This window comes from Glycine max, chromosome 2, assembly GCF_000004515.6.
Source record: "Glycine max cultivar Williams 82 chromosome 2, Glycine_max_v4.0, whole genome shotgun sequence".
NCBI classification, from domain to species: domain Eukaryota; kingdom Viridiplantae; phylum Streptophyta; class Magnoliopsida; order Fabales; family Fabaceae; genus Glycine; species Glycine max.
The window spans coordinates 20,133,676-20,157,905 of record NC_016089.4 but is presented as its reverse complement, the minus strand read 5'-3'; the positions used below and the strand labels follow the sequence as shown (position 1 = coordinate 20,157,905).

The window sequence follows — 24,230 nt, the reverse complement described above, 5'->3', positions numbered from 1 at the left end:
CGTCACTAGATGTCATACCCTAATTTCGTCCAGGGACCATTATTTGTTGGCACGAAACCTTCACTTGACCACCTCAAAATGTTTAACACCCATCGTTGTGTAACCCGTAAAGTCTCACAACATTCTGGAAGTCAAAAAGAGTATTGTTGCGTAATCCGTAAAGTTCCGCAACATTCCAGAAGTCAAGAAGAGCATTGTTGCGTAATCCTTAAAGTCCCGCAATATTCCGAAGGGCAAAAAGAGTATCATTGCATAATTCGTAAAGTTTCAGGATGTTTCGGAGAGAAACCAGCCAAGAACATGAAATTGGGAGTGTATTTAGCAAAGTGAGGGTTGTGTAAATAGACTATTACACCATAATTTCATCCGGGGACCGTTGTTGATCGCTTCAGAAGGCTTAACACCCATCGCCATGGAATCCGTAAAGTTCCGTGAGGTTTTCGAAGGAAAACAGCCAAAACACAAAAACCGGGGGGTGAACTTATCAAGATAGGGGTGTAAATAGAAATTTTACAATTTGGGCCCATCTAGAGGATTCTGGGCGGCAAGCACCTCCACGTTTTGTTGAAAAATGGTTTCCAGGACTTCCATAATGCTTCCGTAAAATTCCTGAAAACCTTGGGTAAGCATATTTCACTTAATATTGGTGAAAGGGAAGAGAAAAAATAGAAAAATCATGTCCTATATGTTTCCGTAAGTTTTCCGTAAACTACGAAAAATGGGAGTGAACTTATCAAGATGGGGGTGCAAATAGCAATTTTCAAATTTTCGAATCTCAGTCCTTACTTAACATTTTGGAAGCTAGGTTACTTAAGAAGGAAGCAACCCAGCTCTCTCGGGCGAGCTGGGCGGCAACCTCCTCCCCTTTTTCCTATAAATAGGTGAAGGGGGGTTGTTCCAAAGGGTCCCTATCCCTCTTGGCTATGCATTTCAGCTGTTTTGGGTGAAAAACACGTGTTTCCGTGAAGAAAACCCAAGTTGAAGTGCTTCCGTAATGCTCCCAAGACGTTTCCGTGAGCAATTTCGTGAAGGTTTTCCGCCGTTCTTCAACCGGTAAGTTTTCGAATCCAAGACTTTCAATTCATTTCTTGTTTTGTTGGCTTTCATCTTTATTTCGTTCACTTTCGGTTTTCTTTTCTTCCGTTTTTAATGAGCTTTAACCGATCGTTTAAGTCATTATCTCGCCTAATAAATGATGAAATGAATTTCAACCGATCATTTGCGTTGTAATCTCATTTAATCACTGTTAAAGCAAAATCTAACCGATCATTCACACTGTAACCACCGTTAAACCAAAAAAAGATAAAATAATAATAAAATAATCAAAATATCTTGAAAAAAAATAATAATAAAATAATCAAAATATCTTTGAATAAAATAATCAAAAAAATCAATCAGACGTTTTTCTTTGGAAGTTTCGTTGAATGAATTGACTAATAACCAAAGTGAAACTAAGGCTAAAATCAACTCACAAATCAAGCTTTGTCCGCAAAAATCACTAAAAACCGTTTTAAGGTCCAATGCCATAAACGGTCCTCTTTGCTTTTATCGGTTAACATGGACCGTTCAAAAGCATAAAATCAACATGTAACTTTACCCCTTTTGCAAGAACTACGTAGGTTTGATTTCCTCATTGCAATTGAGGATACGTAGGAGCAAAAGCCCCGCTTTTGCCAACCACCCTAAGAGATCATTAATGGTCCAATGCCTTAACATTTCTCTCCTTTAAAAAACAAGAGATCGTTAATGGTCCAACGCCTTAACATTTCTGTCCTTTCCAAAAATCAAAAGATCGTTTAATGGTCCAACACCTTAAACAACTTTTGTTCGTTTAAAAGTCCATGAGGAATCTCCTTGGGAAAGACATCTTCAAATTCCTGCAATAAGGGTTGAACACTAGGAGAAACATAAATAGTTAACTGAATAGAATTATCACTCTCTCTCTCTTGTGTATCACTCTTCCTTTTTCTATTCCTCTATGGTGCCTCACTATTGTCTCTCTCTTGTTCTCTCTTTTCTCTCCTTCTGATTTGGTCATCACACACTTCTCTAAGGGATAGAGGTTTAAGAATAATTTTACGGTCATGGTGTTGGAAAGAAATCTTGTTGGTGAAGCCATCATGCACTACTTTGGTGTCCTCTTCAATATTGGCCCTTACTAGTGCCATCTTCATCTCCTTGTCCTCAACAATCAAACTTCCCTGGGATAACCTCTGGAGTTTCTGTCGCATGGTTCTACTGTAGCTAGTTGGAACATACCTCTTTCGCATAACCCTTCTCATCTGAGTCCATGTATCTATCTCCCGCCCTTCTTCTCTCTTCATCTCTCTTTGATTTTTCCTTCCACCAAACGAGGGCATAGTCTGAGAATGTAGCTGCTGCTAACTTCACCTTTTGCTCTTCCGGATAATCATTGTAGGAGAATGCTTGCTGAATCTTCATCTCCCAAGTAAGGTAGGCGTCTGGGTCACTTCTGCCTTTAAAAGAGGATACATTGAGTTTTACTCCCTCAATTCTGTCTTGCCCCTCTATTCGGTTTGATCCATCATTGACCCTTCTGTTGCCACCATAAGGTCTCCCAGCATTTGGATTCATTTGGTGCTCTAGTCCTTCTATTCACCTGTAGAGCTCTTCATTGTTATGTTTCAACAAACGTTGCATTTGTGTAGTCATCGCGTCCAGTAATAAGCGCTGAAATCCGTCCAGTTGATGATATACACCACCATTGTCACCAGCTCCTGCCATGATTAAGGAACAAAGAATTTTGCAATAATTTAAAAAAGATTCAGGACCTCACCACACTCTACTCACGTGTTTCTCTCTTTGATGGTAGTTCACTCGTGTTTGATGCTCTCAATATAGGCTTTTGTGTAATGTATTCCCTCTTGCCTTTTACCACTCGTGTTCCCTCTTAAGTTCCTGGATGGACCAAATTAGACACACAAGGTAATATAAAATAAAAGGAAAGATAATATAATTATCACAGACTAAGTAACAGATTTGATTTGGGATAACAACTTGGACTTGATTTAGATAGCAGATTGGATTTGATTTGGATAAAAGATTAGATTTGATTTGGATATTATATTAGATTTGATTTGGATAATAGATTAGATTGGATTTGGATAACAAATTAGATTTAATTTGGATAACGGATATGATAACAAATAAGATAACAGATAGGATAACATATAAGATAACAGATATGACCAGTAAACTTCAAATGCTCATAACTTTTGCTACGGTTGTCCGTTTGAGGCCCACTATATATAAAAATGCTCATAATTCAGAGGAGAATCCCTGGGCAAATCCTTGCCCCCACAAATTTTCCGAAAAAATGCCTCTAACTGCCCAATTTCGTGTTCAAAGATCAAACACCCACTTTTTTTTCTTTCTTCTTCTGTTTTTTTTTTTTCAAAATTTCTGCAACTTTTTTTTTTACTTGAAACAGAACTCAAACAGATTTTTTTTTGACACAAAGTCTAAAAGACACAAGAAACAAGAACAAAAATGTGCCAAGAACAAGAGCAAGAATGAAACAAAGACAAAAACAAGAACGCAACAAGATGCAAACAAGAAAACAAATAACTGAACAAGGACAAAACATGAACCTGGACAAATTACAAAGAAAAATAATAGGATAGGATAGAACCTATATCAAGAGCCGAAGCTCTGATACCAGATGATGTGATCCTGACTAGGAGTGGATCGCTTGATAAAGGCAACAAAGATTTGGATGACGCCACTTCCGGTGAGGGGAGATAAGTCAGGGTAGACGCCACAAGGATTACCTTGATAAGTCTGAGATTGGTTCAACAAGGAACCCAGAGAGAAGCTCTCACCAAATTTTTATGAAAATGCCCAAAGTTCCTTTATTGAAAACAAAATCCAATACTTATAGTATATCTGAACAAAAAGATAAAAATAGACATGGGCCTTCAAAATAGTTTGGGCCAACAAAATTATAAATAAAAAATAGAACATATTTATTATGGGCCTTCAAATTAATCTGGGCCTTCAGCAACAATTAATAGTCTTGATAGTGTCTCTGCCTCTGGGCCTTCATCCTTCTCCACTTGAGCCTTCATCCTTCTCCACTCGAGGGCTTTGTCCTTCTCCACTTGGGCCTTCGTCCTTCTCCACTTGGGCCTTTAGCATGTATTTAGCCAGTTTCAGGATTCTCATCACCTTTGGACCTAATTCCCTTCCAACTAACACTTCTTTTATACATAAAGAAGGGGTATGTAGGTCAGAGTTTGTGAAGAAATTACACAAGAGGGTTAGGAACCAATTAGAGAACCAAATATAAGTGTATGCAACTAAAGGCACTAGAGGAAGGAAGGAGATGGTGCAAAGGGGATTGGGTTTGGCTCCATCTTAGGAAGGATAGATTTCCTACTAAGAGAAAGTCCAAACTTAGTCCCAGAGGTGATGTCCCTTTTTAGGTCTTGGAGAGGATCAACAACAATGCTTATAGGCTTGACCTCTCAGAGGAGTATGGAGTTAGAAACACCTTTAACACTACTGATTCAGTTCCTTTTGCAGGTGTAGCTGATTCAGATGATGAGGGGTCTACAGATTTGAGGACAAATCCTCTTCAAGGGGGAGGGGATGATGCAATCCTCCAAAGGAGGGGACCCATTACCAGAGCCATGGCTAGGAGACTTCAAGAAGATTGGGCCAGAGATGCAGGAGAAGGCCCTAGGGTTCTCATGAGCCTTAGGGTAGATTTTGGGTCCATGGGCTAAGTATGAGCCCACTTATCTTTGTACATATTAGATTAGGGTTTCATTATTTTCGGGCCTTGTATTTAGGGCTCCATAGTGTAGGGAGGGTACCCTAGTAATGTAGGATTTTTCAGCCCTTGTATTTTAGGGCACTTAGACTAGTTTTGTATTAGGGAGAAACCCAATTCAATTAAATTTTGGACCATCCCAAGGGGGAGGTGAGCATTTGCTTGCTACATCCCATTGCCACATCATATAGTCATACTTTGTACATGTCCTTCATGCTTTACATGCCTCATGACACCTAAGCACACTTAGTGGAGAATCTTGGACTTGATCTTGGATTAGTTGGCTGAACCATAGCTAAAATTCACTAATCATAATTAGTGAATGTGGAAGCAATTCCTTCCAAGATTATTTTGATGATGCCAAAGAATCAAGACTCAAACAAGTTTCAAGAGTCAAGATCAAGACTCAAGATTCAAGAATAATCAAGATCAAGATTCAAGATTCAAGTAAAGAATCAAGACTCAAGATTCAAGAATCAAGAGAAGACTCAATCAAGATAAGTATTAAAAGAGTTTTTCAAAACATTGAATAGCACAAGAATTTTTCAAAAAAATTCTTTTACCAAAGAGTTTTACTCTCTGGTAATCGATTACCAGTAGCCAGCATTCTTTTCAAAACTGATTTACAAAGCTATAATCGATTACCATAATCATGTAATCAATTACCAATGTTTTAAAATGTTAGATTTCAAATTTCAAGAGTCACAACTTGTAATTAAACATTTTCAAATCATTTCAAACTTGTGTAATCGATTACACAATACTTGTAATCGATTACTAGAGTTTCTAAATGTTTTGATTTTCAAATTTAAATATGAAGAGTCACATCTGTTGATGTGTAATCGATTACACCTTGATGGTAATCGATTACCAGTGAATGATTTCGAAAAATAAATTTCCAAAAGTCACAATTCTTAAAGTGACTTGTTTCTGAAGATTTTTTCAAAAGTCACAACTTTTTAAGTGACTAGTTTTCACAAAAGTCACAACTCTTAAAGTGACTAGTTTTAAAGAAATTGCCAAAAGTCACAAACTTTAATTTGAGTCATCAAATGATTATAAATATGTGACCATGGCACGAATTTCAAAGACTAATTCCTTTCATAAATAACAGATTTCTTTCATAGAGTTTTTATTCAATACTTTCTCTTTTAAGAAAAGTTCATTATCCAAAAACTTGTGCTATTCTTCTTCTTCATTTCCTTCTTTCTCTTGTCAAAAGATTCAAAGGACTAACCGCCTGAGAATTCTTTTGTTTCTTCCCTTCTCCCTCTTGACAAAAGATTTCAAAGGACTAACCGCCTGAGATATCTTCTATTTCTTACAAAAGATTTCAAAGGACTAACTGCCTGAGATATCTTTTGTTTCCCCTTACAAAGATTCAAGGGACTAACCGCCTAAGAATTCTTTGTCTTAACACATTGGAGCGTACATCCTTTGTGGAACAAGTAGAGCGTACATCTACCTGGGTTGTTATACAGAGAACAAGAGAGGGTACATCTCTTGTGGATCAGTTCAAGTGGAGCGTACATCCACTTGGTTGTTCAAAGAGAACAAGGGAGGGTACATCCCTTGTGGATCTTTGCTTGTAAATGATTTTACAAGGTTGTTGGAAATCTCAAGAACCGGTGGTTGCTTGGGGACTGGATGTAGGCACGGGTTGTGGTCGAACCAGTATAAATCTTGTGTTTGTCTTCTTCTTCCCTACACTCTTTAATTTCCACTGTGTACTTTTTATTTCCGCTTTACTTTTGTCTAAGTTATTACTTTTGTTCTTTACTTTCTAATAACTTAGTAGTAAAGCCTAATTGAATCTAGTAACATTAAGATGGATAAGTTTTTAATTAGTCAAGGTTCATTAATAATTAATTCAACCCCCCCTTCTTAATTATTCCGAGGCCACTTGATCCAACAGTGAAATTTTGGCTCCACAAATTAAAATTCAAATTCAAGTGAAATTCGAATAGAAATTCAAAATTTCCTCCAATTTTGTGTGACACTTGGACTATAAATTGAGGCTATGTGTGTGCATTTTTTTCAACTTTGATCATTTGAGAAATTACATTTCAAAGTTCAGACCTCATTTGAGGCATAAATTTCATGCCCATTCTCTCCCTCTCCCTTCACTCATCTTTTCCTACCTTCAAGCTCTTATTCATGGCTTCCTATGGTGGTGAGCTTGTTCTTGACTCATCTTCTCCTTGAAGTGGCCTCTCCAATCACCTTTCCTCCTTCTCCATTCTGCTGCCATTGATCTTCAAGAAGTAATGGACTCCATTGATGAAGAAGATCCAAGGCCTACAAGTTCTACATGGAGCTACATCAGCTCTTTCACCAAAAAGAGCTAAGAAAGTCCTACCATCCCTAGGACCACGTGAATTTGTCATCTCCTCTATGATACCAAAATGCATCAAGATAAGGGTGACCAAAGCCAATCTTAAGATTGGTGAGAAATAGTGGGCAATCTCCTTCATAGGAAACAAAGAGGATCAAGCTTTATCATCATCAGATAGTGAGCCAATGAACTCCTATCTCTTCTCTCTGCAAACATGTTCCATCTACACAACCGCATCCACCTCCATCACCCATCCATCTGTTAAACAAGTGGCCTCAGTTATCTTAAGAAGGGGGGGTTGAATTAAGATACAAAAACTATCCCCCATTTAATTTTTTTAACAATTCAACCCTTATTATGAATTACTCTAAGAACAATTCAAAACAAACTTCTTTAAAGCGAAATATAAACAATAATAAATAAAAGAAGTTTAAGGGAAGAGAGAATGTAAACTCAGTTTTTATACTAGTTCCCTTATGTTCAGATAACCTTACAACTTAAGAGACCCTCGGTCTCTTAAACAGATCTCTTTGAATAAGAATAAGAAGAAAATTTCTTTCTTTAAGAGAAGAATATTACAATTGAAGATCGCTCAAGATTCCTTATTGAATTTGCAATTGTTTTGGCCAAGGAATATTTTGAGACTTATAAGAAAATTTTGTTTTGAGAGGATAAGACAATGTTGCTCAGAAAAACTCTAAGGAATTTCGTGTCCCAAGTCACCTATTTATAGGCCTTTGATGGCCATTCAAAACTTCTTGAACAGTTGTGACTCTTGGGAGTTATTTTTGAAAATTCCTTACTGGTAATCGATTACATAACTGTTGTAATCGATTACACAGTTAGTTTCTGAAGAGTTGTGACTCTTCAGACTTGAAATTTCAATTTTGATGTCTGGTAATCGATTACACATAAGTTGTAATCGATTACAGGCTTTACAATTCAAATTCAGATTTCTAAAGGTTGTTATAAAACGTTTAAAACTTCTGGTAATCGATTACAAGGCTTGTGTAATCAATTACAGGCTTTAAATTTTAAATTCAAAATTTGAAAATTTGTTTCAGAAATGAATTTGGCCATTGGTAATTGATTACTAGAGAGAAAATACCATATATTTGAAATCACAAAAAACTTTTGTAAAATATCCTTTGGCCAAACTTGTGCATCATCAATTAAGGAATGCTTTCTAAGATTCTAAGGACTAAATTCATCATTTTTCTTGAATTTCTGAGTTCTTGACTTGGATTAAACTTGAGAAGCGCTTATCTTTGGCATCATCAAAACTTCATATAACATATGCTTCTACACCATCTAGACAAGTTCAAAAGGGATACTCTAAAGGAACCCTTAAAAGATGCTCAGAGATTTCCTCTAGCATTCATTAATGGTAATCCTACACCTAAAACCCCATAATCTGAATTTATTTCTATTGAAATTATTGAAAGGGAAAGCATTAGTGTTCAATCGTATACAAGGATGAAGTATGACTATGAGCACACGCCATCTAAGGCCTTTAAGGATCCACCAAAAAATGCAATAGTTCATCTTCCTTTTCCACAATGGAATTATTCAATACAACCAAATATTATCAAGATGCCTCCACATTGGCTTGCACTTGGCACTCAGCAGCGAGTTCGTTCCTCAATAGAGGTCTCTCCAACAGAAGCTTGGTGTAACCTTTAGAAGTGCAAAGACAAGAAAAACACACCAAATAGTATCCCTAGTGTCACAACCTACCCTTCGGCGGGAGGGCGACGCGTGACTCGCGGGATGCGTGTTCCACGAAAGGAATACGCGCGGAGTCGCCACCAACGTTTATTTGAGGAAAACGTCGGAAAAACCGGAAAAGACGCGATCTACGAACTTTTTAAGTGAAAGGTTCGGGAGTTGTATTTACGTACGGGGAAGGTATTAGCACCCCACACGTCCGTCCCAAGGGACGGCAGCCTTTAATTGAATGTGCAAACATGACTTTGATTTTTTACGTTCCCTTTTATGTCCTTATATCCTTTATACCTTTTTTATATTTTTTCTTTTTTGTGGTCGACAAGGGTGTTTCCCTTTGCTCCTACGTATTCCTCAATTTGGGATGAGAAAATCAGACCTACGTAGTTCTTTCGGAACAAAGTGTTTGGTTAAGTTGTTTTTTTTCTTTTTTGTAAAATATGTTTTTATTGAACAAAAGGTCATTTAAGGTTTTGGACCATTAAACGGTCTTTTGATTTTGAAAGATGAGAAACGTCAAGGCTTTGGACAATTAACGATCTCTTGTTTTTGAAAGGAGAGAAACGTTAAGGCATTTGGACCATTAACGATCTCTTGGGGTGGTCGACAAAAGCGGGGCTTTTGCTCCTACGTATCCTCAATTGCGATGAGGAAATCAGACCTACGTAGTTCTTGCAAAAGCGGTAAAGTCACATGTTGATTTTATGCTTTTGAACGGTCCATGTTAACCGATAAAAGCAAAGAGGACCGTTTAAGGCGTTGGACCTTAAAACGGTTTTTAGTGATTTTTCGGAAAAAAACTTGATTTGTGAGTTGATTTTAGTCTTAGTTTCACTTTGGTTATTAATCAATTCATTCAAGGAAACTTCCAAAGAAAAACGTCCGATTGATTTTTTTTATTATTTTATTCAAAGATATTTTGATTATTTTATTATTATTTTTCAAGATATTTTGATTATTTTATTATTATTTTACTTTTTTTGGTTTAACCGAGGTTATAGCGTGAACGATCGGTTAGAATTCTTTTTGGCAAAGGGAGAAGAGAATGAAAAGATGAATAGCACAAGTTTTCAAGGTTTGGAAAACCAGAAAACTTCAGAAAGCTTTTGGTACAAAGAAGAAGTTCAAAGAGATTCAGGGCTTGTAAAGGATTGTTGAATAAGTGTAAAAAAAATATATTTAAAAGCAAATGAAAGCCTTGCTTTTATAGACTCTTCATGTCTGGTCAAGACAACCATTTAGAAGAGTTATAACTTTTAGAAAAACTTAAAACCAATTTGAAAAAGTCAAAAACCTTTTGAAGAGTTACATCTTTTGATTTATTCAGAAACAATCACTGGTAATCGATTACCAAATTAGTGTAATCGATTACACAAAGCTTTTGTGTGAAAGGATGTGACTCTTCACATTTGAATTTGAATTTCAACGTTCAAAGGCACTGGTAATCGATTACCAAAACATTGTAATCGATTACAGCTTTTTGAAAATAATTGGAACGTTGTAAATTCAACTTGAAAACTTTTTCAAAACAATTTTGCTACTGGTAATCGATTATAATAATCTGGTAATCGATTACCAGAGAGTAAAAACTCTTTGGTAAAGGGTTTTGTCAAAAATTCATGTGCTATTCAAGGTTTTAAAAAACTTTTTAATACTTATGTTGATTGAGTCTTCTCTTCATTCTTGAATCTTGAGTCTTGAATCTTGATCTTGAACCTTGAATCTTGATTCTTGATTCTAGGCTTTCTTCTTGAGTCTTGAATTCTTCTTGATTCTTTTCTTGAACTCTTGACTTGTTCTTTGATCTCTAAGCTTTTTGTTCATCACCTTTGGCATCATCTTTTGTTGTCATCATTGTTATCATCAAAACACCTTTGAATCACATTCACCATGAAACTTTGCTTCTACAGAGAAAATATCTGAACAATACGGAATTGTCACAAGTAAATAAGAAAAGAAAGAAAACCATGACTTGAGGTGGTCTTCTCCCCTTGATCGCCAACAAAAATCCTGTGCACTAGTGGCTTTTTCCCCCCGCACTAAACAAATATAGAAAAGGAAAAGGCCAAAACACTCAAAGCCAAATTTCCCACCAAAAAGCACCCTTTCCGGAGATGTCAACATCTTCTAGTAGAGACAATTTTAGTCTCACAATTATCAAGAACTACGTAGGTCTGAGTTCCTCATCACAAATTGAGGATACGTAGGAGCAAAAACCGTGCTTTTGTCGACCACCCCACCTTTGTTACCGTGACCCAAGAGTCTGGTGACATGCGGGGGAACCTTATGGTCCTGCACCTTTTGTCAACCAGAGGCAAGCGAGCTCGTTGACACACAAAGACAAATTATGGTCATCTGCACCTTTGTCATCCAGAGGCAGCGGGCCCGATGACGTGAGGGGGAACCATTTGGTCCCGCATCTTTTTTTCTTCACCATCCAGAGACAATCAAGTCTGGAGCCCTATGAATTGATTGCTTAGCACTGTTCATGCATCCTCCACCATCAAGTCCGGAGCCCCACGAATTGATTGCCTAGCGCTGTTCGTGCATCCTCCATCATCAAGTCCGGAGCCCCATGAATTGATTGCCTAGCGCTGTTCATGCATCCTCCACCATCAAGTCCGGAGCCCCACGAATTGATTGCCTAGCGCTGTTCATGCATCCTCCACCATCAAGTCTGGAGCCCCACGAATTGATTGCCTAGCGTTGTTCGTGCATCCTGCATCATCAAGTGTGGAGCCCCATGAATTGATTGCCTAGCGTTGTTCATGCATCCTCCACCATCAAGTCTGGAGCCCCATGAATTGATTGCCTAGCGCTATTCATGCATCCTCCACCATCAAGTCCGGAGCCCCACGAATTGATTGCCTAGCGTTGTTCGTGCAGCCTCCACCATTGAGTCCGGAGCCCCATAAATTGATTGCCTAGCGTTGTTCATGCATCCTCCACCATCAAGTCTGGAGCCCCATGAATTGATTGTCTAGCGTTGTTCATGCATCCTCCATCATTGAGTCTGGAGTCCCATGAATTGTTTGCCTAGCGGTGTTCATGCATCCTCCGTTATCAAGTACGGAGCCCCCGGTGAGGGGAAAATACAGTTTTTGTTATTTTCCCAATCGGTTCCTTCACCAAAAAATGTGTATACGTGTATATTATGTTATTTTTGGTTCTATGTTGTTCAGAGAAAAAGAAGGAGAGACGGGAGTCAATTATTTCAAATCGTTTTGGTTGGAACTATGGTAATTAAGATCAATTAAATCCCCATGATGGGCAAAGGAAGGCCTTCGGGAATCATCATAGATTAATTACGAAAAAGGCTGAGACGGATGAAATCAATGTCTTATATTTACTTTCCTCCTATCTCCGATAAAAGGTAAGTAAAGAGGGGCAACTATCATACCCTAATTTCGTCTGGGGACCATTGTTTGGTGGCATGCAACCTTCGCTTGACCGCCTTGAGGTACTTAACCCCCATCGTTAGGTAATTCGTAAAGTTCCGCAACATTCTGGAAGTAAAAAAGAAACATTGTTGCGCAATCCGTAAAGTTCTGCAACATTCTGGAAGTCAAAAAGAGCATTGTTGCGTAATCTATAAAGTTTCCCAACATTCCAGAAAGAAAATGGATGTCGTTACGGAATCCGTAAAGTTTCATGAGATTTCGGAAAGAAAACAGCCAAAAACACAAAAATGGGGGGGGTGAACTTATCAAGATAGGGGTGTAAATAGAAATTCGAGTCTAGGCCCTTCCGAAACATTTTGGAAGTTGGGTTGCTTAATGAGGAAGCAATTGGGCGACAAGCTCCTCCACGTTTTTGAAAAATGGTTTACGGGGCTTCCGTAATGCTTCCGTAAAATTTCCGAAAACCTTGGGTAAGCATATTTCACTCAACATTGGTGAAAGGGAAGAGAAAAAAAGATGGAAATCAAATCCGAAACACTTCCGTAACTTTTCCGTAAAATACGAAAAGGGGGGTGAACTTAGTAATTTGGGTGCGCTTAGAAATCTTCTTCATTAAGCCTCTGGGCGGCAAGCACCTCTCTTTTTCTCTATAAATAGAGGAGGGGGGCTGTTTCAAAAAATACGCATCACCCCTTAGCTATGCATTTCGGCTATTTTGGGCAAAAAAACGTTTTCGTGAAGAAAAATCGAGTCGAAGTGCTTCCGTAACGCTTCCGTAAGCGATTCTGTGAAAATTCTTCATCGTTCTTCACCGTTCTTCGTTCGTTCTTCATCGTTCTTCGGTCTTCAACCGGTAAGTTCCCAAAATCGAATCTTTCAATTCATTTTATGCACCCTTAGTGGTCCCTACTTGTTTTGTGTACTTTCACTTTAATTTCGCTTACTTTCAGTTTTCTTTTCTTTCGTTTTCAACGTGCTTTAACCGTTTATTTACGCCGTTTTCTCACCTAATAATTGATAAAATGAATTTCAACCTATCATTTGTGTTGTAATCTCGTTTAATCACTGTTAAAACAAAATCTAACCGATCATTCACGTTGTAATCTCGGTTAAAACAAAAAAGGAAAAATAATAATAAAATAATCAAAATATCTTTGAATAAAATAATCTAAAAAATCAATCGGACATTTTTTTTTTGGAAGTTTCCTTGGATCAATTGACTAATAACCAAAGTGAAACTAAGGCTAAAATCATCTCACAAATCAAGCTTTGTTCGCAAAAAAACACTAAAAACCGTTTTAAGGTCCAACGCCTTAAACGATCCTCTTTGCTTTTATCGGTTAACATGGACTGTTCAAAAGCATAAAATCAACATGTAACTTTACCGCTTTTGCGAGAACTACGTAGGTCTGATTTCCTCTTCGATGGAGGATACGTAGGAGCAAAAGCCCCTCTTTTGTCGACCTCGTGAGATGGTTAGAGGTCCAACACCTTAGCTTTCTCACCAAGTAAAATGGATCATTTTAAGGTCCAACGCCTTAAATGACCCCCTTCCAAGTAAAAAGAATCACTTGATTCGCCCCTTTTGAAAGAACTATGTAGGTATGATTTCCTTATCACTATTGAGGAATACGTAGGAGCAAGGGAAACACCCTTGTCAACCACAAAAAGATAAAAAAATACAAAAAGGCATAAAAAGACATAAAAACGTAAAAAAGGGAAAATAAAACAATTTGAAGACATCTTTGCACACTCGATTAAAGGCTGCCATCCTTTGTGATGGACGCGTGGGGTGCTAATACCTTCCCGATGCGTAAATACAACTCCCGAACCTTTCACACTTAAAGTTCATAGACCACACCTTTCCGGTTTTTCCGACGTTTTCCTTGAATAAACATTGGTGGCGACTTCGCGCATCTTCCTCCCATGGAAGACGCACCCGTGAGCCCTCGCGTCGCCCTCCCGCCAAAGGCTAGGTTGCGACACTATTGTTAGTGAAAGCCAAGAGTGACTTAGTGTTAAACAATACTTGGGTTTCTTAGATTTAGGGGGAGTCTAAGAAAGTGCTACAAGTGGTATTAAGTATACTTGTAAAGCTAGAAGTGGTAGGTTAGAATACTTGTTTTGTAATAAAGTTTTAATTAGTAGAAACCTTTATTGTTGCATGAAGGATAATTGGACGTAACTCAAGTTGAGTGAACCAGTATAAACCAAGTGTTTCTACTTATCTTCTTTGTGGTTTATTGAGCATTCTATTAATACTCTTTGTCGCTTCTTCAATACCAAGTGGTTATTTGAAAAACTATTTTTTAAAAACAGAACTCTTTGTTATTAAGTCTCTGGATGATCAAACTTGTCCTTATTAAAATATGTTTTTCTCTTCAACAGACGACCTATCTTTCTTTTATATATATATATATATATATATATATATATATATATATATATATATATATATATATCTACGTCAAATGTTGTAAAAGTTCATTGTCTTTTATTAGCACACTATTCAATCCCCCCCACCCCTTCTAGTGTGATTGTTGTTATTTCAAGTGACATAGCTAACTCATATTCCTCAGGAAGCCCTTCAATGATAACATCAAGTTTCTCTTCCAAAGCAATTGACACACCAATCGAATCAAGAGAATTTACAAGCTACTGAATACAAAGCAAATATTCAAACATTGACCTATTTTCCAAAGCAACATTACAAAGCTTGGTTTTGAGTTGATGTGTTTTCACACCAATCATGGATTGGAAATGAGAGTGAAGCTTATCCCAAAGGTGCCAGATAGTTCTGCAACCAATTAATTGCGAAGGCACCTCGCCGAAAATTATTGATTGAAGCCAGGACAACAAAAACTAGTCTTGTTCCCAAGCAAGGTACTTCAATGGGAACATAAAAGCGATGCTTCAACCATTGTCATTTGTCTTTGTTGGGAAACTGGAGAGGCAACTGCAGATCATGGTGATTGTTTCAGAAGCGGTGAAGTAAAGTTTGAAGAAGAAAGGGATGCACGTTTTGCCATGGAGGAACTGTGATTACATGCTCTCTAAGTGACTCTCTCCGTCTAGCATTAGGGAGAATGACAAGCAACCCCTATCCTCCTTTGTGCAAGTTGTTGTCATCGTGCCAAAAATGATGTCCTGTGGTGATGCGGCGTCTATGGAGAGAGGGACTACGGTTGTGACCAAAATGGCTTTTCTACTTAAGGACAAACTATGTGCCATTATTTTCTCCTATTTTTTAACCCTTTTTGCACCATTTTAATTACTGATTAGTCTTAATTGTCAAATTAATTAGGCCGTTTTATTATTTGGGCTCATTAAGCTAATTTGATGTTTTTAATCTAATTTCAGGAATTAATGAAGGATTGGACTTGAATCCAGAATTGGGTTTGGACTTGAAGATGACAGACTATTTTATTCTACAAAATTTTATCTTATCTAGATATTATTTAGATTTGATCTCATCTAGATATTATTTCATCTAGATCTTATCTTATCTTATCTAGATTTGATTTTATTTTATTTATAGGCTTGGATTTAAAATAGATTTGTAACCTTTGGGGCTGGAAAACTATATAACAGCACCAAGGTTCTAGTTTAGGCCCCCCCTCTCTCTCTCTTTCTCCTCTCTACTCTCTCTCTCCTCTTTTGTTTTTAGTTTTAGGCTTTCTTCTTCTTTTAGACACTTTTTTGTTTTGCAATTCCAGTTGTTACTTTTCGTTTTAGCAATAAAATTTTGTTCTCTATTGATTAATGGAAGGCTAAGTCTCCAGTGTTGTTTTCTCTTGAGGATCAAGCACAGCTCTCTTTGAGGTTCTATTATTGCTATTAAATTCTGCTCAATTTTTCCTCTTCACCAATTACTTTGTATTTGTTGCTATTAATTCATGCATGCTTAGTGTTTGATTAATTGTCTCTGTGCTTAATTTACATTCATCCTTAATGATCGTTCATGATTAATTGGTATATGTGTTGCTTAATCACATAATGAATGCCTTATGTTTAATTTCGCTTAGTAATTTAATTTAGGGTTGGATTAAGTTGTTGAACTGATAAAGGATAAACTCTCATAACCTAGGATAAGAGACTTGCTTGTGAATCAAGGGGAAGCAACGTGTTTTAATTCTGCTATTTTTGAATTCACATCTATTCGCTATTTAATTTACAAAAGCAAACAACCACCCCCCCCCCCCAATTCATTACTATTTTCCTACTATTTGTTATGAGCATTTGGTTTATCATTGCTCGTTGGCACCGTTGCCGGGGAGCAGTGGGCCAAAGGTTCATAATAACTAGTTATTCGTGTTTTATGTTTAGTTGTTTTACTTTTACTTCTTTTGTTTAATGTGTTCATGTTGTGTTAGTGTGGTTTTCTATTTTATTTCATGTTCTGTTTTTCAATTTAGTAGTACCCCTTGTTCAGCACTTTTCCTGTTTCAGTTTATTGTTTTGTTGTGAATAGTTTAGAGGTTGATTCTGCGTTACTGTTCACACAGCATTACATTAGCGACGGTTGTTTACAATTTAATTGGCGATTTCTGTTTTGATAGTTAGGGTTGTTATTTTTTGCTGAATTTTTGTGTGGGAAGTTCTTTTGACTCATATTTTGTTTGAAAAATACCAGGAACACTTGGTGTGGCTGGATTTGAGAGATTCAAAAAAATTTGAGAACTTATTTTTAGCAAAACTTAAAATAGCCATAACTTTTGCTCTGGGTATCAGAACGACTATTATTATATATGTATTTCGGGTAGAAAAAAATTTCCCATATTGTGGCAACCTAGCAGAGCTCGGTTGAGGTCTCTAACTAGCCAAATTCGCCTATTTACTAAGTTTTTTTTATTTTTCAAGTTTTATTATTCTATTTTTCTAAACTTTCCTTAGGCAGTTTCCATAGTTAGACTTTGAATTTTTGTTTGAAACATTTTGTGCTATCTTTTCATGATTTTAGGGTGTTCCTCACAAAATTTCAGCTCATTTTGATATCGTTTGAGTATAGTTGTAGTTTTACCCCCCTTGTTAGGTGCTTGTTGAGAAACACATTATTTGCTGCCTATAGTGCATGACTAGGGGCAATCCAGGTGATTTACAACCCTTTGATCCTGAAATAGATAGAACCTTTCATAGATTAGTTAGCAATAAAATTTCGTTCTCTATTGATTAATGGAAGGCTAAGTCTCCAGTGTTGTTTTCTCTTGAGGATCAAGCACAGCTCTCTTTGAGGTTTTATTATTACTATTAAATTCTGCTTAGTTTTTCCTCTTCACCAATTACTCTATATTTGTTGCTATTAATTCATGCATGCTTAGTGCTTAATTAATTGTCTCTGCGCTTAATTTATGTTCATGCTTAATGATCGTTCATGAGTAATTGGTGTATGTGTTGCTTAAACACATAATGAATGTCTTATGTTAAATTTTGCTTAGTAATTTAATTTTGGGTTGGATTAAGTGGTTGAACTGATAAAGGATAAACTCTCGTAACCTAGGATAAGAGACTTGCTTGTGAATCAAGGGGAAGCAACGTGTTTTAATTCTGCTATTTTTGAGTTCACATCTATTCGCGGTTTAATTTACAAAAGCAAACAACCCCCTGCCCCAATTCGTTACTATTTTCCTACTATCTATTATGAACATTTGGTTTATCATTGCTCATTGGGAAACGACCTAGGATCACTTCCTAGTTACTGCATTTTAATGTTTATTTGATTCGGGTACGACCTCAATCACAAACCATACATCAAATTTTCTATTTTTAATTCTAAATCTATTGAACTTGATTTGGTGTTGTTGGTTTGGTGTTGTGTTTGAATCTAAATATATCTTGATTTCATGTTGTACTGTGGTTGATTTGGTGTTCTTTTAACATGTGATGTGATGATGACAAGGGCATAGGTATCCTATAATTTAATTAAAGAAACATGTGATGTACTTTCGTTGAACAAAATTAACACTGTTAGGAAGTAGGGGATAAGAGTGTAGTGTAATGGAGTTGTAAAAGTTGAAAGGTTTTGCATAGGGTAAAATAAAGAGGAAATATGCCTTTAATAAGTTTTAAACTTGGGAGTGCAAATGTAATTTGCTTTATGTTTTGAGGGGAGATTTTGTTAGATTTTTTATAGGATTTTATTATCAGGCTTGTCAGTCTAACAAAATTGTAGTATGTGTGTTGATCAAGGTTCAAAAATGGGTCATGACAATATTCACATAAGTTCCCTTCAAATTTGGAGGCAAGACAATTTTTAATCAGGGATTACCTCACCAAGTTCAATAAAAAATCCTTACTAGTTTGCAATATGGATCACAAACTCCCTTCCTGTATTACTAGATTAGCACTCACTCATTTCATTATGTATGTAGCAAGAAATGAGGCCAAAATGAATAACTACTGCTCTAGGGAGGAAAAATATACAAATTTGGAATGTTTCAAAAGTGTTATGAAATATGAGGATAACAAGCTTTCAATTTCATTTTTTTTTTGAAAAAGGACCAGACCTTCAAATTCTTCCATGGGCTATTGCGAAATGTCGTTGCTTGAATGAATCTTAATTACACTTTCCATAAGGATCGATTTTCATTAAGGGCTACATCGGTAAAAGATTAAATTAAATATGAATCAAGCGTAATTAGTTTATCTCACTTCATCTATATTCTTTATTATAAAAGAGAACCCCAAGAAAATTACTGGTGTGACCCTTCTTAGAAAATTGGCACCTGTCCCTTTTGCTGGGTTTATTGTCATTTTGATGTGTTTTTGGTTTGTTCTGAGCTTCTACACGTGGGTGCTTTACGTGTTGATTTTTTATCAGCAAGTGGTTTACGTGTTAATTGTTTTGATCAGCAAGGAATTTTTGTTCCATGTGCCTGATGGCTAAGGTAGCTTCCACTCTTTGATTGGGCACGTGGTTTGGGGGTTTTGTGCAATCCCATGGGTTGTTGTTGTGTCATTTTGGTTTGTTTCTTTTTCAAGTTTGAAAACAAATCTGGATTTGAAGGTGTGAGGCTCGGCCTTGGTCGTTTCTTTTCTAACTTTTATGTGTATGTCTATGATTTTCGTTTTTGTTTTCCAGTTTGGTTTTGTTTTGTTGTTGGGGTTGTTCTGTTTTATTGTTTAATATCTTTGCATTCGGTTTGGTTTCAGTTTGTATGTGTGTTAGTCTTTTTCGCTGTTTTTCTTCTTTGGTGCTTTGTTTACTAACTTTTATATTGTGCATGGCTGTGATTTTACAGTTTTTCTTTGGTTGACAAGTTTCTTTTGGGGTTTGCTTTTCCTCCGTTGCTGGGTTTGACTGTGAGAAGAAAAGGTAATGTTTATGTTGTGCATGTGTGTTTTAGCTTTCGTTTCTCTTTTGCTGGGTTTGTTCTGATTTTGCTGTCCTTTTGTTTTCTTCTTCGGGTGCAGCACACCTGTGGTTTACGTGTTTGTTTTTTTCCTCAAAAAGGAACTGTTGTGCCATGTGTCTGATGGATAAGCTAGCTTGCATTGTTTGATTGGATAGGTGGTTTGGGTGTTTTGCAGAATGGTGTTGGCCGTTGTTGTGTCATTTTTGTTTGTTTCAGTTTTCAGTTTGAGAGCAAAACTATTTGTTTGGTTGGTCGTTTGTTTTCAGAACTTTTATGTTGTGCATGGCTCCTATATTATAAAAGAGAAGCATAGGAAAATTACTGGTGTGACCCTTCTTAGAAAATTGGCACCTGTCCCTTTCACTGGGTTTATTGTCATTTTGATGGGTTTTTGGTTTGTCCTGAGCTTCTACACGTGGGTGCTATACGTGTTAATTTTTTTATCAGCAAGTGGTTTACGTGTTAAGCAAGTGGTTTACGTGTTAATTTTTTTATCAGCAAGGAATTTTTGTGCCATGTGTTTAATGGCTAAGCTAGCTTCCACTCTTTGATTGGGCACGTGGTTTGGGGGTTTTGTGCAATGTCGTTGGTTGTTGTTGTGTCATTTTCGTTTGTTTCCCAGTTTGGTTTAGCTCTGTTGTTCGGTTGGTTGTGAGAAGAAAAGCTAATGTTTTTTTTGTTGAATGTCTTTGTCTAATTTTTCTATTATGCATAGCTGTGATTTTACATTTTTTTCTTTGGTTGAGAAGTTTCTTTTGCAGTTTAGTTTTGCTGAGGTTGATTGGGAGAAGCTAAGGTAATGTTCATGTTGTGCATTCTTTGCTTGAGAGGTTTGTTTTACAGTTTGTTTCATTTTCAAGTTACAGAGGAAAACTGTTTGTTTGTTTGGTCGTTTGTTTTCTAACTTTTATGTTGTGCATAATTGTGATTTTCCTTTTTGTTTCCCAGTTTGGTTTAGCTCTGGTGTTCGGTTGGTTGTGAGAACAAAAGGTAATGTTTTTTTTGTTGAATGTCTTTGTCTAATTTTTCTATTGTGCATGACTGTGATTTTACAGTTTTTCTTTGGTTGACAATTTTATTTTGCAGTTTAGTTTTGCTGAGTTTGATTGGGAGAAGCTAAGGTAATATTCATATTGCGGATTCTTTGGTTGAGTAGTTTGTTTTATAGTTTGCCTTTGTTTGGCTATTAGTTTTGAGTGTGACAAATGAAAATTATACTTTTGTACCCAAGTTTGGGTTTGGCTGAGAGAAGTTGAGGTTTAACTTGAGGATGGTTGTTTTTTGCATGGTTTGTTAACTTTGGTGTTAATGGATTCTTATATGTTAATTCTGTTTAGTCACATGGGCAGATGTTTTGTCCACATGTTTATTTTTACTGATTTATATGGAGTTTATTATGGTCTTATGTATGTTTTGTGAATTTTCTTCTTTGTTTTGTTGGTGACAGGCTGTTAGCTTTGGTTTGCAGTGGTTGAGGTGGTAGTTTAGTTTTTTCGCCGTTTGACTATATGCTTGGTTTTTAACTAATGTTCTGTTTTTCTTGGAGTTGTTGTTCAGGGTTTGTGATTATAAAGTTATGGCATGTGTTGCTGATAAAATAAAATTGATAGATGGATCAAGGGAAGCTCTTAAGCTTTTTGTAAGGATCACTTATCTTTGGTTCATTGGGATTCCCGGAAAGACTGAACAAGCCGAAATGGTGGTTGTTGATTCTGATGTACGTTTTTGGTGGTTTTTTAAAATTATAAATTATGTTATTATATTAATGGTCATTCAATGAGGTATTTATATGCTTTCTATATTGTAGGGATATGAAATCCATGTTGTTTGCAAGCAGGATCAGCTGAAGTCTCGCAAGGCTAATTTGAAAGAAAATTTGACTTATGTGATCCATAATTTTAAAGTTATCAAGAATGATGGGAAATTCAGAGTTTGTGATCATGAATATAAATTATGTTTTACTGGAGTTACTGTTGTTAGGCAATGTGATATGGAACAGTTACATTTTAGGAAATTCAGATTTGTTGATTTTTTCAGTGTCATTGCTGGTCATTTTAAAATTGGACTCTTGGTTGGTAAGATCGTTGTTTGCAATTTGTGGATTGATTTTGATTGACTTGCTTATGGACAGGTGCTATCCTGTACACTCTGGGAAAATTACTGCTTATAGTTTTTGTCTTATTTGAATGATATTGAAGATGAAAAGCCGATCGTTATTCTCTTGACTCATGCTAGGATTAAGGAAGCACAGGGTCAGTGTAATGTTAGATTTCTCAATTTCCATGCTTACTAGATTACATTTTTTTGGGTCTAATCTGTAGGATCATATCCGGCATCCATCAGTAATTCTTTCAAGGCGTCTAAACTCATGATCAATGACCTCGTGCTGGAAATTCAAGAATTTAGAGAGAGGTATTTTGGCAATGTGTTAGTTATGTGATTGTAATTTCAAATTGTTAAATATGTAAGTAATGTTTGTTGGGATTTTGCATTTGTTGTATTGTTATAGCCTTTTAGATTTAGGGATCGAGATTAGATCAATTTTGGCGCCTATTGGACAAGGGAGTTCATAGGTTTCAGGGTCATCTCAATTATCATCAAAAGATGCATTTTTGTCAAAGACTGAAGTAAAAAATATCTCTCAGATTAATGCCAATTCAGAGGTGATGTTCTTATTCATTTTTAGCTTTTCTTTGTAGAAAATCTAATGTCAGTTTCTTCAAACAGGAGTTTGTTTGTGTTACTGTCTCCAAGATTACAACTATAGTGATGGACAACTATTCATGGTGTTATCTGGCTTGGGGTCAATGTTATAAAAAAGCTGACATGCAAACTGTGCCGTTCACATGTCTGTGTGGCAAAGAGAATGATCAACCTGTACTAAGGTGATTGATTCACTGTTTAATTAGTATGACGTTCATCAACTACTTTTTCTTATGCTGGTATCTATATTGGCAGGTATCGGGTTGAGGTGATGGTTAATCACAAGGGTGAACAAACCAAATTTTTGATCTGGGATCGTGAAAGTGCACAGTTAATTGGTCAGTCAGCGGATGAAGTCAACAGGCTCAAAATAGAAGTATGTTATTGTATTGTCATGCAATGTGTTTTAATTTACACTAAACATTTGTTACCTTGCTATCGATTTTCATTCTTCTTTTTCTGCGCAAGGATAGGGATGTTGATTTAAATGCCTCTCCTCAAGCACTAGATAAGCTATTGGGTTGTTTCCTTGCATTCAAAGTGAAGGTGCAACCAAGGTTCGGGAATTTTGTTGTTCTTAAATATTCAGATGAATCAGACTTAATCAATGTTGTGCTAGATATGATTCTCGATAGTGAGGTTGTGTTTTGTCAAATCTATTTTAGTTATTGTGAGTGTATGCATATATTCCATTTGTTTTTTAACTGTCGATTCATATATCATGTAGCCATGTTGCAAGATCGAGAATTCAATACTTGAGTCGACCGATCCTACAGAGCTTGAATCTATGAGCTAACATTGTCTTTCTCTGTTTTTCTTGGTGTATGTTGCAATGATGGCAACAAAATTTAGCTGACTCATCAATCAATATTTTATGTAGCAATCTATGTCCATTACCGTTGATCATGATCGGTCAATGCTTGGCTCAAGTGAGCCTACAGAGCTTGAATCTGTAAGTTGGGGTTGTCATTGTGTGTTTTTGCTGGTGTATTTTTGGATGATGTCAACAAAATTTAGCTTACTAATCAACTAATATTTTATGCAGCAATCTGTGTCTGTTACCGGGGATCATGACCCTCTTCTCAGGATTCCATTGACACCAACTAAGCGCGTATCTTCCGATGAGTTGGATAATGAATGAAAAAACTTTTAGATTTCACCTGCTGAAGTTTCCTCGAACAAATTAGCCAAGCATTCTCTGCCTGAATGAATTATGTTGTTGACATGTTGCCTTGGATGTTTTTTGATGATCGTATGGTCAAATTGTACTATTTACCCCATCGCAGTTTTTGTGGTTTTTGAACTCTTTGCATGGAGGACGTTGTTGGAACATTAATTTTTGTTAAATAGATTTTGAAGTTGCAAACAAAACTGGTTTTTCCCTCTTTGATTAAATGAAACAGTAGTTTTTTGGGACTTTGCATTACTCTATTTGTTAACCCTGTGATGAAATTCCAATATGTGGATTGTTGTTGTCAAAATCTTAATGAATGTAATTAATTCAAGTTAGCTGATGAATTAATTTTTTGTCCTCTGCTCAGTGGTAATCAAAGAGACATTGAATACAAGCATTGTTTCGATTCAATACAAGGATGCTGATGAATGTTAACGAGTCAAGATAACTGATAAAGACAAATTGAATACAAGGATTATTTCCATTCAATACAAGAATGCTGATAAATGTTAACAAGTCCAGATAACTCATGAATTAAGGTTTTTTTTTAAGGAATTACACATGAACTAAAATGACATTTACTAATTAAAAACTCAGTTTTTTTACTACTCAAATATTAATGATAAGTCATTAGAATCAGTAAAATAGGAAATTGCTATTGCACAACTAATTTGGAAATTTAGTATAATCAGTACTAAGTGAGGAGAGATTCAAGGCAAGGATTATTTCGATTCTATTAGAGATG

The 24,230-nt window shown here is 36.4% G+C and overlaps 1 protein-coding gene across 1 annotated transcript; it reads left to right on the top strand.

Moving 5' to 3' along the window:
• Positions 1-8,606: 8,606 nt before the first annotated feature.
• LOC102660011 (uncharacterized) lies at positions 8,607-23,452 on the top strand. The gene is made up of 10 exons (XM_006575834.1): positions 8,607-8,780; positions 21,056-21,087; positions 21,166-21,325; positions 21,416-21,679; positions 21,779-21,860; positions 21,930-22,020; positions 22,308-22,493; positions 22,567-22,687; positions 23,192-23,263; positions 23,357-23,452. The coding sequence occupies exons 1-10, from the start codon at positions 8,607-8,609 to the stop codon at positions 23,450-23,452; spliced, it is 1,278 nt and encodes a 425-aa protein (XP_006575897.1).
• The last annotated feature ends 778 nt before the right edge of the window (positions 23,453-24,230 follow it).

Bases quoted from the DNA above. Each gene is read 5' to 3' on its own strand.
- LOC102660011 (XM_006575834.1), top strand. From the start codon at position 8,607: ATGAAGTATGACTATGAGCACACGCCATCTAAGGCCTTTAAGGATCCA. The intron at 21,326-21,415 runs GTACGTTTTTGG...TCTATATTGTAG, and splicing joins TGGTGGTTGTTGATTCTGAT to GGATATGAAATCCATGTTGT. The intron at 21,861-21,929 runs GTCAGTGTAATG...TCTAATCTGTAG, and splicing joins TAGGATTAAGGAAGCACAGG to GATCATATCCGGCATCCATC.